Source organism: Archocentrus centrarchus, chromosome 19 (assembly GCF_007364275.1).
Source record: "Archocentrus centrarchus isolate MPI-CPG fArcCen1 chromosome 19, fArcCen1, whole genome shotgun sequence".
Taxonomy (NCBI): Eukaryota; Metazoa; Chordata; class Actinopteri; order Cichliformes; family Cichlidae; genus Archocentrus; species Archocentrus centrarchus.
In genome coordinates this window covers 13,554,451-13,568,533 of record NC_044364.1, presented here as the reverse complement: position 1 = coordinate 13,568,533, position 14,083 = coordinate 13,554,451, and the positions used below count along the sequence as shown (strand labels likewise).

General features: G+C 41.8%; 1 protein-coding gene across 1 annotated transcript in view; it reads left to right on the top strand.

Annotated features, from left to right (window-relative positions):
• Positions 1-3,896: 3,896 nt before the first annotated feature.
• tcf7l2 (transcription factor 7 like 2) overlaps positions 3,897-14,083 on the top strand; it is an 88,475-nt gene continuing 78,288 nt past the window's right edge. Inside the window, exons 1-3 of the mRNA XM_030754774.1 lie at positions 3,897-4,532; positions 4,731-4,797; positions 4,997-5,121. Coding sequence (XP_030610634.1) covers positions 4,395-4,532; positions 4,731-4,797; positions 4,997-5,121 — 330 coding nt within the window. The 5' untranslated portion in view covers positions 3,897-4,394. The remainder of the gene's footprint in view (positions 4,533-4,730; positions 4,798-4,996; positions 5,122-14,083) is intronic.

Sequence of the window (14,083 nt, the reverse complement as noted above, 5' to 3'; positions counted from 1 at the left end):
GCAGACACACTGGATTTCGTCTTTCTATATTGAAACAGGTCTCTCTGTGGAAAAGACAAACAAATCAGTGCTTAAAGCTTTGGTCAATAGAACTCTGAGCATTTTCCTTCTTAAAATAATTTCTGAAGGCTTCATGAATGGAATTCCTGTATACACAGCTTTTATTTTCAAATGAATTGTCCCATTGTGTCAAATGATTAGAGTGCTGAGGGGCAAGGGAGCAGAGAAACTCCTTTTGTACACGTACAATAAGAGAGAAAATAAATAAATATATATATACTGTATATGCATTGTACACATGAAATGACTTTGTTTTCAAGAAAGCAGCTCTTTCTCATCATTTGCCACGTTTTGATGTATAGAATATAAACCCCCCCCATCCAGTGAGTAATTGAAAGACACAGAAATGCTTAGACAACAGGGATGTGCTCAATCTGGTGAGCACAATGAGAAGAATGCTGCTCAAGAAAGCGGGCTTAACCATTTACACACAAATGCAAGCACAAACTAGATATTTGTTGTCTGATTTGGCTTTTAGCCTAAAATAATATACAGCATTAGACATGCTTTTCATAATCAGGTAAAACAGACATCTATTTCTCCATCCTGTCCATTCTTAAAAAAAAAAAAATGATTAGGACTATTAGTGTAGATGTAATTACGGCTAACTGGGGTATTATCCTGGTGAAAGAATTTGTGAGGCAAATGCCAAAATGTTCAGCAGCATCACTCCCAACAATAGAGGAAATTTGCAAATGCAACTGAAGTTAAATGTTAAGTTTCGCCTATTAACAAGTAAACAAACCTTTGTTGCAGGAATAAATAAGTTACCATAAAAACAGGCCCCCTTTTTTGTGCAGAGAAAGGGAGAAAATGTCCAGCAGTAATATGTTAATCAGCAGCGAGAGACCTTTTAGTGGCTGCGGTGGCAAAGAATGCATGCATGACGGGAAATTAACTGTTTGAGGGCACGGAGCGTATTCGCCGCACGTTGCTCGAAAGCAGGTGACTTTTTTTGTCTTTGTGTCTGAGGATTCGAGCACTCTGAATTTATTTAACCCTCCTTCCATTGTGTTTTTTTTTTAAGGCAGCTGTAGACAAATTTATTTAGCTGCGTACCTGCGAACACAAAATCTGTGGGATATTTTTGTCTATGCAGGCTGTACATAAACTAGTACAGCCTAAACATATGTCAGCTTACTTGTGCGCTTTGTTTGCTTACACAAGCATAAAGCATATGTGTGATGGTGGTGGTGGTGGTGGTGGTGGGCTTTGAGTAGAATTATGAGATTATATTAAACAGTAACTCTCTTCATGAAAGCTGTCGTCACCACAAGAGTGTTTGACTGGATAGCCATTTAATTATTCAGACCTTATATGAAAACAAAAGACAATTAAATCCAGAATGTGTACTATGTAAAGGCTCTTGCATGTGTATAATAAATATTGCTACATGCATGTATATTTCAAAGCAAATGGATTTTACAGTTTATGTTTTGTTTCTGATCTTGCATTAAATAGGTAGGATAGAGCTAAAAAGAGCAAATAAATGAATGTAGGGGTAAAAAAAAATTAAGCATGTATTTAATATTTATTCTATTAATATATATATATATATATTATATATAAAGCTGAAAGCTTTTATTTTACATTTAATTATCTTAAATTTGTATGAGGGAGAATCAGTGTAATTAAATCTGGTCCAAGTTTCATTTCCAAAAATGGCAATTCAAGGTAAGGTCAGCGTCAGTGGGGCTGATGAGGACTAAAGTGGTCATGTGATTAGGCACAGGTGACGCTTCTGACTTCCTCCGCGCACTCAGCCAAAGGAGGATGGCAGTCTCGCCCTGTACCACAACCACGCGGAGAGCGGTGAACATGTAAAAGCCACAACGAAAAAATAACGCCAACACAACACCGGGGCGTGCTCCCGCTCCATCATTCAAAGCACAGCGGCGGCCAGCAGCAGCATAGCCTATCATTATGATATTAAAGGGTCCTGTAGATTAGAATCACCAGGGCGGCATCAGAGGCAGGTGTCCCCACGGCACGCAGCGATAACATGCCAGCCCCCAGTAAAACATCTCAGGTACCGCTGAGGCAATCCGGGGAGAGGCCAGCTTGGATCTCTCGCTTTGGTCTGGTCTGTGTGGGCTCGGGTTTGGAGGGCCCCGAGCGGCGGGGTGCCTCTTCTTCCACCGGCTGCCTAAACACAGACACTGGATGAGAACCAGAGACGACAGTGCCTTCCCCTTTCCTCATTGCTCCCTAACACTGCTGGCGGGGCTGCAGCCAGCTGACACAAAACAGCTTTCACCGCATTCAGATAAGGCACATCAGTGATCACCGAGCGCAATTGTCTGCTTTCATGGTGTTGCCTGGTCTAGGTGAGTTAGGTAGGCAGATTCACAGCACTGTGGTGCTACGCTCTGTGCACATATATTCCCCATCAGCTCCTTTTGACAACACTGCTGAGAGCAGATACAGAGGAATTAGCGTCATAATATTTGTTTTATATGTCTAATAGATGATGACAAGAAACATATTTTTTTTTAATCAGCAGTTCTGTGGCTTGTTTTTTTTTTTGATCTTACACTGCTTTATTTTGCCTGATAGGAGCCATGTTGCAACAGAGTGTAAGTGTCACCTGGATATATGCTTCAACTCTATTTCTTGCAGCTACATTTAAAAATTAATTGTTGGGTTTGTGTGTGTGTGTGTGTGTGTGTGTGTGTGTTGTGTGTCTGTGTGTGCGTGCGTGTGGGATTACTCCATCAAATATTGGCTGTAAGGGAAACTGCATTTCCTGCCTGATGAGATTCAACTATGATCAGTCTCTGACATATACACACTAATGTAACATCCCCCTTTTAAAGGGGGAAAAGCTTCAGGCTCTCCCCTCCTACTGATTTACTAATGTGCATTTTAGGAGAGCAACATTATAATTTTTTTTCTTTTTTTTTGCTTTCATGTAGATCCTTAATTAATCTGTTTTATTTAGATTGAATAAAATAAATAATTTACATTTTGGAATTTTTTCTTTGTTCCATTTAAAAAATGGATTTTAGATTCATTACAATTTTTTATTATATGTGGTAACATTATAAGCAATTCTCTCACCATTTTTTCCTATTAACTGTGAACCTAGAGTCTACAGTCATATATAGCTGATTTTCTACAAAATAAGACCCAGAATTGGAGCATCTAAATCTGCATCAGTTGTTTGTGTCCAGCCTGGCTGCTAAAAGAGAAGAGAGGAAAAAAAGAAATATATATATATAAAAATCCAAGTCAGTCTGTGCTGCCAGTGAGGAATTCAGGTTAGTCCCAAAGGACATCACACCTGTCAAGAAAGCAGGATGCAATAACACCCTCCATCCCAAAAAATAGATCTGAGGAAACATTATCTAATATGATGAAAAATAGATCTAAGGAACTGACAAAGCAGATAAAATAGGAAAACAAGGTCGGGGTAATAGCTTTTATTCTGCCTTGATAGGCCTCTGGTATTTAGTATGCAAACTAAGGACAGATCCAAAAGTAGGTTAGAGAATCTGAATGTGAAAGGATAGGATTTGAAAAAAATAAAATAAAATAAAACTTTAATTTCAGCTATAATGTTAACTTTATTTGGCCCTAGTGTGACAGACTGGTCGGGAACAGAGGAGTCAAACTGGTTGCAAACAGCCTGAGGAAGTACCTCTTTTCATTTTTTTCCTCTCTCATTCCTCTGGGAGACCGCCCATATGTGCGTTTAATCCACATTTGCAAGCAACTCCTATCTTCCTCCTATTTTACCATCACTGTCCTGCTCCCAAACTGCCTTTTTCCTCCTCACATGCTTTTCACCGCAGTCGTCCGCCGGCTTCCTCCAGCCTCCCTCTCTCTTTCTCTCTCTCTCCCCCCTCTCTCTCTCTCTCCTTTTCTTTTTCCTCCTATTTATGAAAACGTCACTTCAAGTCCCTCCCTGTTTGAATCTCATTAGTTTCTTGTGTGTTTCTCCCTGTCAATAATCCTGAATCCAGACTCTCTCTATTTCCATCCCTCTCTATCTGTCAATCAGCGCCGCCTTTGAACTGAAAACCACTCCGACCAACTTCAACTCACTCAATCCGAGCGGCTCGGCTCCTTCTCCGGCTTCCTTTTTCTGCCAAGATTCCCTTCTTTTTTAGTTTTGTACCAACCGCCAGAGCTTTGGAAAACGCCAATACAGACCCCAAACTTAAACTCGGACTTTCTAGATCACCGAGATCAAGGGTTTAAAAACTTTGTGTTTTTTTTTTGCCCCCCTCTCTAAAAAAAGAAAGAAAAAAAAAAAAACAGAAAAGATTTTTGCTCGGGAAAAATGCCGCAGCTCAACGGCGGGAGGGGACGATCTGGGCGCAAACGATGAAATGATTTCCTTCAAAGACGAAGGGGAGCAGGAAGAGAAAATTTCGGAGAACTCCTCGGCAGAAAGGGATTTAGCAGATGTCAAATCTTCTCTTGTAAACGAGTCGGAAACAAATCAGAACAGCTCGTCGGATTCAGAGGTAAGTTTGATTTTTTCGGGGGGTGGTGGCATGCTAAAAAAATACGGGGATCGATCGTCCCCGGCGCTGTTTTAAGTTTAGGGGCCTACATTTACTTATACTGTAACAGCGGTAGACTTGGAAAGAAAGTTAACTATCGCCCTTCATCGTCCGCTGTGTTAACTTTAACGCAATTGTTGTGTTTCATTGCATTTCAAGGCGGAAAGACGGCCTGCGCCTAGATCTGAAACTTTCAGAGACAAAACAAGGGAAAGTTTAGAGGAGGGTGAGTTTCTGCTTTATTGTTCACTTGTTTTTTTTTTTCATGCAGCATGACATTATGTGTGCCTGACGGAGGCGACCTCCTCCGCTTTGTTACTCAAATGCAATTTTGAGGCAAAAAAAAAAAAAACTTCTCAAGGCCACTTTATAAAAAAAAGTTTTCTTCTTTCCCACCCCCCCCCTCCTCCCCCCCGCCATGTTAGCTGCGAAAAGGCAAGATGGAGGGCTGTTCAAGAGCCCACCGTACCCGGGCTATCCATTTATAATGATCCCCGATCTCACAAGCCCCTACCTTCCCAATGGATCACTTTCTCCAACAGCACGCACAGCAGTAAGTTCATTTATTTACAGCTTTGTATGTGCACACACACGCGCACGCACACACTCCTCACACACACGCGTACACACACGGACTCCCCGGGTAGGCACGGAGGCGAGGCAGGAGCGGAGTGTTGTCACCCAGAAGTGCAGCCGATAAAAGTGCAAAGCCAAGTTTTGCAACTCCCCATGAAGTGTACAGTACAATGGCACGCACGCACGCACGCATGCATGCATGCGGCTCCTAGCCTTTGCCATGGACTGAAGCTAGCATGCTAACAGTGCTAAGCGCTGCAGTGGAAAAAGGACATTATGGTTATATGGCTGCTTCATGTGCACGGCATTTTATATATATATATATATATATATATGTATAAACTTTAAATGAATGCATGAGCCTTATGAAAGTTATTTTAATTATTTAAATATTAATTAGGATTATGACATTATTACTACCAGGGGTCTGCATATTCCAGGCTACAAGACATGTTTTTAATCTCCTGAATAATGCAATGGCTTGTGTTTGCACAGCCTCATCAAAAATGACCTTTTTTTCTAAAGCAACATGCATGAGCATTCAGACCTTTTATAGCGGCTTCTGTACACCCTGTAAGCAGGGGAAAGCAATGTAAACCACACAAATAAAATCAGCATGCACATTCGTTTCTTTTTCAAAGTGATTTGCATGTGTCAAACGTGTAAAAACACTATGTGAAACGGTGCATGCTTGATGATTTTTTTTTTCCCCCTGAAACATAAGCAATGCAGATTTTTAAAATTTTTTAGTCTTGCTAATTATTAAGTAATATACACACAGACATACACACACACCACACACACACACACACCACATATATATGTATGGTGTGATTTATTGATAGGAAATGTGAGACGTGTGCTGTTTTTGCATGTGCACCGTCCTTTGCTCCACCAGCGAGGAATCCATGGCAAACATGTGCATGCAGTAAACCCATTTATAAATAAATTCATGTTATTTATTTAAACACAATCAGGCATGCTTAATTATGCCCACTACTCATTTGCTCAGCACCTCGCCGGTCCCACGGGCAATGGCAATCCTTAAGCAGCATAATTTTCTCAACCACGGGTTGTTGTTTTTTTTTTTCTTGCCCCCCTATTTTAAACGGTTGCAATTAAAGTCTGTGCTTTAGGACCTGTAATCTCATTTTACAAGGTTAAGGCAAGACCAGGCATTGGAAATGTGACCCTACCCGCAACCACCACCACCACCACCACCTCAGCTCTGCCTAACGAAAACTGATATTTGTTACCTCTTTTTTCATTTTCTTTTTTTTTTTTTTTTTTGTGCTGTGCGCACACCTTGGAAATAAACGCACATCTGACACATAATCCTTCTTTTGTGTTTGACACATTTCTGCTTTTGAGTTCAACATGATCACCCATGGTTTCACGTGAAATATTTTCTTTATTTTGCTGCTTACACAAGTTCTTTCTATGTGTGTGTTTTTGCACATAGGAGAACATTTTGCCATTTCATTCCCTCTTAGTAGCCAGCCTTGTTACCGTGCTGGCTGGTATGGAATTAGTCACTCATTATTCTCATCAGCACTGACACAAACACACATTCACAGCAACACGCATGATTTGAACTGAAGCACTTCCTTGTTTCGGTGGCAGAGTTTTGTAGTTTTTCTATCACAGCACTGTGTCCTGGAGTGTGTGGTGTGTGTGTGTGTGTGTGGAGCGCTCATTTCCTTGTGCTATGCAGCAGTTAGGAAAGCAGTTAAATTGTGTGGTTGTGGTTCTGGAGGATGCTTGCGGCGAGATGGTATTGACCTTTGCTCCCTTAATGATGCCCCTTAAATGCTATTCTCAGACATAATTGAGAAAGGAAGAGTTTTACATTTTTTTTTATAATATATGCTCCTATATATATTTTTTTTCTCCTTTTAAGTTAAAGGCATTACAAAGTCTAAAAGGATGTTGCTGTCGTTAGGAGATGTGAGCAAACCGTTATTACAGCTTAACCCACTGATTGCACCTGAACTGGTTTTTGACTTATTGGTGGTCTTCCTACGTACTGCCATCGGCCCCCTCTTGTTGCAGCGAGCTGTGTTGTCAGCCATTAGGCTTTGAAGTCAGCGGTCGCTGTAATATAAATCTATTAGACTTAAAGCTGGCATAAATAATTCAGTGGACATTGATTAGCTGTCTTGCTCCCTAACATGTCTGTAAGGCCCTGAATATGACTGCTAGTATTATTAGAATGAGACTTTCTCCCGTTCATGGCATGAAAGGCTTGATTCTCGCTGCTTTTTCCCTCCTATCTTTTTCTCCTCTCACTTTCTGGTGATGCTCGTGTATATTATTTGGCTGTGTTTTCTTTTTCCTTTTTTTTTTTTCTCTTTGTATTGTGTATAATTATTTAAATAATTTTCAATTGATTTGAAATCGTTCAGGCTAAATTCTGATGGGTTTAAATGTTTCCCATCAGCTGGCGCTGATTCTGATCTCTCTGGACATCTTAACTTGCTTCACTTATTTAGTGTTTGCATGACTTAAGGAGGGGTGGGGGTGGGGGGGTTTCTTGCATGTGGCTATTACGATAGTTTGTCTGACCTCTGGGAGTCATAACCAGTGAGAATTTGTTTTTCCTACCACCTAACCCCAAGGAGGCTCACAATTTAGTATCATTTAGCAATTTGACATGACGCTGTGCCCGGGTTTTAAAAGCCTTCTTGCCCTTGTCTCCTCCTTTCCTCTCCCTGCCGTCTCCCTCCTCCCTAAACCTCACACAAAGGCCTGCTGGATCACTCGGTGCAGGTTGAATTGCAGAAGTGGCCTGGCTAGTTCACCCTGGGTTTTCTATCTCCTTTCCCCCTTCTCCTTTTGCTCTCTCCCTTTCTCCCTCTCTCCCTTTTGTTTCCTGCCGATGCTAACACTGGGCTTTTTAAAAAAGGCGGCGGGTTAACTCCGGTGCTGTGTGCTAACATCACACCTCAACAGGTCTGGAGATGCTGAGGGAGGGAGAATGGGATCTGGGCGGCCAGTTCCCCTGCATCGGGGCTGCTGGGCCGTAAATCCACTGGCTTTATTTACTGCCTCGCGGACTTATGAATGTTAAGATATTTGACGCCACCCCTGGCCCCATAATTCTCCAGGCCTGGAGACTTTTGGCGGAGGTTTTGAGTTTCGACGTATAATTACGAGCTGTTTTAAAAAAGGACGAGAAAGTGCAAGGGGTGGGGAGCAAACGGGGGGGGGGGGGGAAGACACAACACTGTGCATCCAATACTGTGTTTAGAGTGAGGGGGAGAAAAAAAGAAAAAAAAAAGACGCTCAGAGAACCCATGATGATTCTACTACAAGGCGGTGAAAAGGCTTTGTGTGCTTGAAACAATAGTTTTTCTCCCCTTTTCCCTCTTTGTTTCAGTCGTCTAGTCAGGCCAGGACTGCTCGTGTTGCCGCACATTCACCTTTCTTAAAAAATAAATCCACTTTGATACGGGGCCGACTCAGTCCTTTGTCATTTTTTTTTTGGGAAGAAATAATGGAGGATTTTCTGGTAAGATTATTATAATCAACATGCATAAGTGAACACCACCTCCTTTGTGCTCACGTGCACACATTGCTGTGGCCTGTTATCTGTTATAAATGACACAGACAGTATCTTTCCTAAACATGGCAGCGGCATACGCATAACAATGGTATTTCATATGGATTATGTGTGTTCGGCTGCTGTAAATGGATTTTTGGCTGTGACAAGGGGGAAGATAGTTTAATGCGGATTTAAGGGATAGGGCCCACACCTTATCAAATTGGCTTTACATGTTAATAGGGCCTAATTGGTGTCCGCGGGGGGTTTCGTGGCACGACGTGGCCACATTTTGTGCCTCAAGCTGCAAAATGCACTCCGAATTTAGTTGTAAGGTTGCGCTCCTTTTGTCTTGCAAATCACTTTTGTTTACAAAGTATGGCGGAAGCGGCTCCCGCTCTCTCTCCTCTCTCTCTTCCTCACTGCCTCTTACTCCCTCTTTTCCTCTCTCTCTCTCTCTGCTGTTTCTCTCATCGTAGGCTAGGAGAGGGGAAAGAAAAAGGTCCTTATTTTTCTTCGACTCAATAAACACTCATAAAAAAGTACAATCTGCTTTGGATTTGAGGAGCTAAGTTAGAGAATGGGGGGGGGGGGGGGGGGGGGGGGGGGGGGGGGGGGGGGGGGGGGGGGGGGGGGGGGGGGGGTGGGAAGCAAAGTTTTGGCACCATTAAACTAAAATTGGGGTCTGCTAGACATTAGCGGTGCACAGCACATTCTCAGAGCTTAATTAGTCCGAACTGTAATTGTTCATGGTCTGCCAATAGGAGTAATGCTCAGAAAAAGTGGAGTTGCACTAAATCGGCCCAGGGTTTTTAAAACAATAAATCACTCGCATATTTGTGCCGTGATTCAGATGGAGGCTCGACCTCTCCCATCTCGACATGTGGTAAATTGTAAAGTCAATGAATCGCAGATGTAGGGGTGGGGTGGTGGTGTTGGTGCTGAGGACTCAGAAAGAGAGAGAGCGAGAGGGAGTACAGTAAGGTTTTGTTAGTGCCTGGTGAATGAATGGAAAAGATTTGTGCAGTAAATATTTACATATATATAATATATATATATATATATATATATATAATATACATACACTTACCAGCTAGCAGGGCTTAATTGTCTAATGCTGATGATGTTGGCAGGCTGAGCCGTGTGAGAGCTTACGCACTCGTCGATCTGTCACTGCTTGAAACACCGCAGAGGCAGAAAAAAAAAATCAGTCAGTTTGTGGGGTGTGTTTCTAATCAGATTTTAAACTAGTGCGAAGGGAGTAGTGGTTCCCTGGTGGCAGTGTGAGCTGGGTTTGGGTGTAGCAGCTGCAGTAAAGTCTGGTTTGGAGCTGAACCTTTTTTTTTTTTTTAATTAAATCATCCACTTTATTGCTTTTAATGTAATAACAGCTAATCTGAGTCCTAATTTTGACTTCGATGTGACATATTATGCCTGTTAATCATTAAGTCATAGTGCAATTTGGTGATTTATATATATATATATTCTTAAAGTGAATTATTCCATTTATCCTTTACTAGTTTCTGTCAGTGAGTCACTGCACTCTGCTTTTCTGTGTCTGAGCAAAGAAAAAAAAGGCATTAGTTAAGCAGCTGTGCACTGGGGTCCCTCTTACCCCAGCCCCCTGGTGTAACCCCCTTCCTCTCCCAGTATACCCCCCTGCCCCAAATCCAGCCCCACCTCTTTCTCCAGTGCATTTCTATAGAGCTGAACACAAAGACTACTGTACATCTGGAATGAAACTTGTGTCATCTGTTTAAATATAGGCTAGCTTTACTCCTGGCCCACAGGGCTTGGGGCTCCCTCAAACATGGAAATTAAATTATTCTTTGTGTGCGTGTGTGTTAAAGCTCTTATCTGTATATGTTACCTTATTTTATTTAATGTTTTCCCTCGGTGAGCAGCTCATCTTTCACATCCCGGCATTGTGGGCAAGTTCATGTTTAATATCAAAAAGCGGTGCAGAAATCTGCTTCGAAGCCAGTATTCATTTGATTTCGACTATTTTTCCTTATTTTACTTCTTGTTCTTAAGAAAATATTTGAATCTTGGAATATGTTAACATCATTATGCACCAAGTTCCTTAAAAAAACAAAAAAAACCCAAAGAAAAAACACCAAAACACTTTTGAATTTTAAATGACTGAGGAGCAGGGCACAGATGCAGGTGTTCCTGGGGCTGAATGTGGAGTTTCCGCTCTCTGACTCGTGAACTTATATGGAAATGTTTGTACTGACTTAACTGAAGTCTGTAGTGGTGATAAGATAACTTAAAGTGGTTGCTGAAAATTTTATTGGCAGTGTTACTTGTTTGCTGCATCCAGCAAAAGAAGATAAGGTTAAATGACTATTGATCGCATCTTTCAGATATGAAGGTTATGGGTAGGGCTGGGATTAGCTACTTTTAAGAGATGATTACCTAGAATTGTTTGTTTTTTTTTAAAGCATCATAATTACAAAATTGAATTTTCTCACAAGGCAGCCTGAGAGTTGATGCTGTATATGTGTACATGTAAGAAGGAACCCACAGATTGTTTGTCATATTCCTGTTCTGTAAGTTCATTCATAATGGGACCAGAGTGCTCCAGTAGTCAAATGAGTTCACCAGTAGCAGCGGAGTGGGAGGGGGCAGAGAAAAGCGGGAAATGTGTGTAAGGCCTCCGCCTGCGCGTATGTGTGTGTGTGTGTGAGCGTGAGTGAATTGGGACGGTGGGGGGGCCTGGGGGGGGTCGCACAAAAGCTGTCTGAATAGAGCGCATAATTGCTGTTAATGCCAGGGCAATGAGAGCAGCGACAGTTCCTGGCTAGATGTCCAAACAATAGTGCCCCTCGGCTTCACATTTATCTTCCCGTTTGGAGGAATGAAAAAAAAAAAAGGAAACGAGAGGAACACAGATTGGAACAGGAGAGTTTCGGTTTTCATTCACGCCTGACGAGCAGGCATGTGTTCATGTGTGTGGTTCGCGTCTCTGAATAAGCCCCCCCCCCCCGCCCACCCTCTGCTCCACGTTTTCCCTTCGTGCTTCCCACTCTCACCGTCATCAAAAAATATTTGCCTTAAAAGCTCTGGGTGAGAAGGCCGCCGTGACGCTGGGAGGAATTCGTGGTGCTGTCGACCTCCTGTTTGGATTGCGTCGTGTGTTTGGGAAGGGTCAAAGTGCACTGGCGCTGACATGCTTTTCACTGAGGAAGGCGCTTCCCCTCTCACCCACTTTTGTTTTTTTTGTTTTTTTTTTAACAAGTGCTTGAGTATCCATTGGAGTTTTTTTTTAATTCCAATGTGTGTGTGTGTGTGTGTGTGTGAGAGAGAGAGTGAGAGAGAGAGTGTGTGTGAATGCAGGGAGGAGGTGCCACACTGCCATCACAGCTCCTAATGATCATGTTGGGCCAGATAATGACTAGCCTTGCCAGTGTGCAGTGAGCACCTGTGGTACACCAGCCTTTTATGGATGTGGTACAATGTCTGGAACGTACCACAGAAGAAGAATTTCATTCATGCTAATATTTATTTTCTTTTAATACTTTCTCCACTTTTTCCTCAGACAGCAGTCGGAGCAATATTTAAATATTCATATCCAGATATTAAAGATTAATTATACAAAACTCTTTGTCCAGTATTCATCCAGCCACATGTAATAATTATGCAGATGGTGTTTTACAGCAGTTTGTTTTTCTATCCGGTTTGTATCTGCAGCCTTAATGTAGGCAAGGGAATTTCAGTATGCAGATAATCTGTTCAAAATGGCTCAGATGGAAAGGAGGCACTTGTGTGTGCTAAACACATAATAGAGGAGTTTAAGGTGATAAAACTCCAGTCAATGTATTTTTAATCTACTAATTAAACTTTTAATTGTAGCGGGATAAGCTCCAAGGAGTGTGTGTGTGTGTGTGTGTGTGTGTGTGTGTGTGTGTGTGTGTGTGTGTGTGTGTGTGTGTGTGTGTTTTGGAAGCGAAGCCGGTCTGCTAATGAGGTGATCGTCTGCTCGTTTTTGTCGTCAGGAGGTGGTGGATTCATAACTCCCTGCAAAAGGTGAGGGAGGGTTTAAAAGTGCGAGCAAAATAAATTCATCTACTAATCTGCGGATTATGGTCGGATTTGAAAAAAAAAAAAATATTGTTGGCAAGATTATTTTAAAATGCACAAGGCTAATAAAATGTAACCTCTATACCCTGTGATGTGGAGCAACGTTAGAGTCTTTTTTTTCCTCCCTTTTTTTTTTTTTTACTTAGTTGATGAACCAATTCCAGTGGAAAACAGATTAAGAGTAAATTCCCGTGTTAGCTCTTTAACCAGCTGTTAGAAACCTATTTACACACAATAATAATAATACGCCTCTTATAAAGAGACAGCTGTCAACTTGTGTACAGCACTAGATAACATTTCATGAGAACAGCTTGTCACATCCACACATGGCCTACACATGCTGAATTGCCAGTCATTGTGCGGCTGATGGTGTTTGGAGTGCATATATAAACTTCAGTTTTCTGTCTGTTTCTAATTCTTTCTTAATTGATTACATTTTAGACCAACTTTTAAATAATATTGTTTTTTTTTTCCCAAAGTGGATTTCTTTGTATAGCATAGCATTCGAAGTCACACCATGTGTGGTCCTCAGTTTTTTTTTTTTGTTTTTTTTTTGAATGTCTTCAGCTTTCAAAAAATACCCCCCCCCCCCCCTTGGTATTCTCAGTATTATGTATTCATCCGGCTCCAGTGAGAGGCCAGTGTGTCACCAGTGTTCAGGGTCAATTCCAAAAGTGCACAAATTGACTCGTGGAAGTGAATTGTCAATTGTCTTCCTCCCTTGAGGGGTCAGAGTGAATGGAGAGGCTTGTTTGGACAACTGTCCCGAGGTGAGATGTGTGGCCCTCTCTGTCCAGCCAGAGGGGATGGACTGATGAACAGACAAGATGTGGGAGCCAGATGAACAGATAGGCAAGAAGGGATGTGGCCCTGTCGAGGTTTAAAACAGTGCAATCTAGTCACCCTGAAATCACCATTTGATTGAAGGGATTTGGTTGGCAACTCTTGATGGTATCCAGTGGTGAGGCACTGACACAATGGGGAAGTAATTATTATAGTCTTCCTATAATGAAACCAACACCGAATGACACCTGGCCTATCTGGTTTCTGTGTTAAAAAATTAAATATGTTCCCGTAACTTAAACACCCCACAGAGTTAGTCTTTGGTATATAAACACGCCAGGAAAAGTAGGCCTCTAACTTTATTAAACTTGGATTTGGGCTTTAACTTTAATTTACTATCCATTGGCATGGGAACCAAAGGTTAATTTGCTAACTTTGAACCTTGAAACCTGCAGTTCAGTTATAATGAAAGTTAAGATTGGAGGCTGGCTTTACTTAGCAGGTTTGGCCTTTGTGTCATGTGATGCAT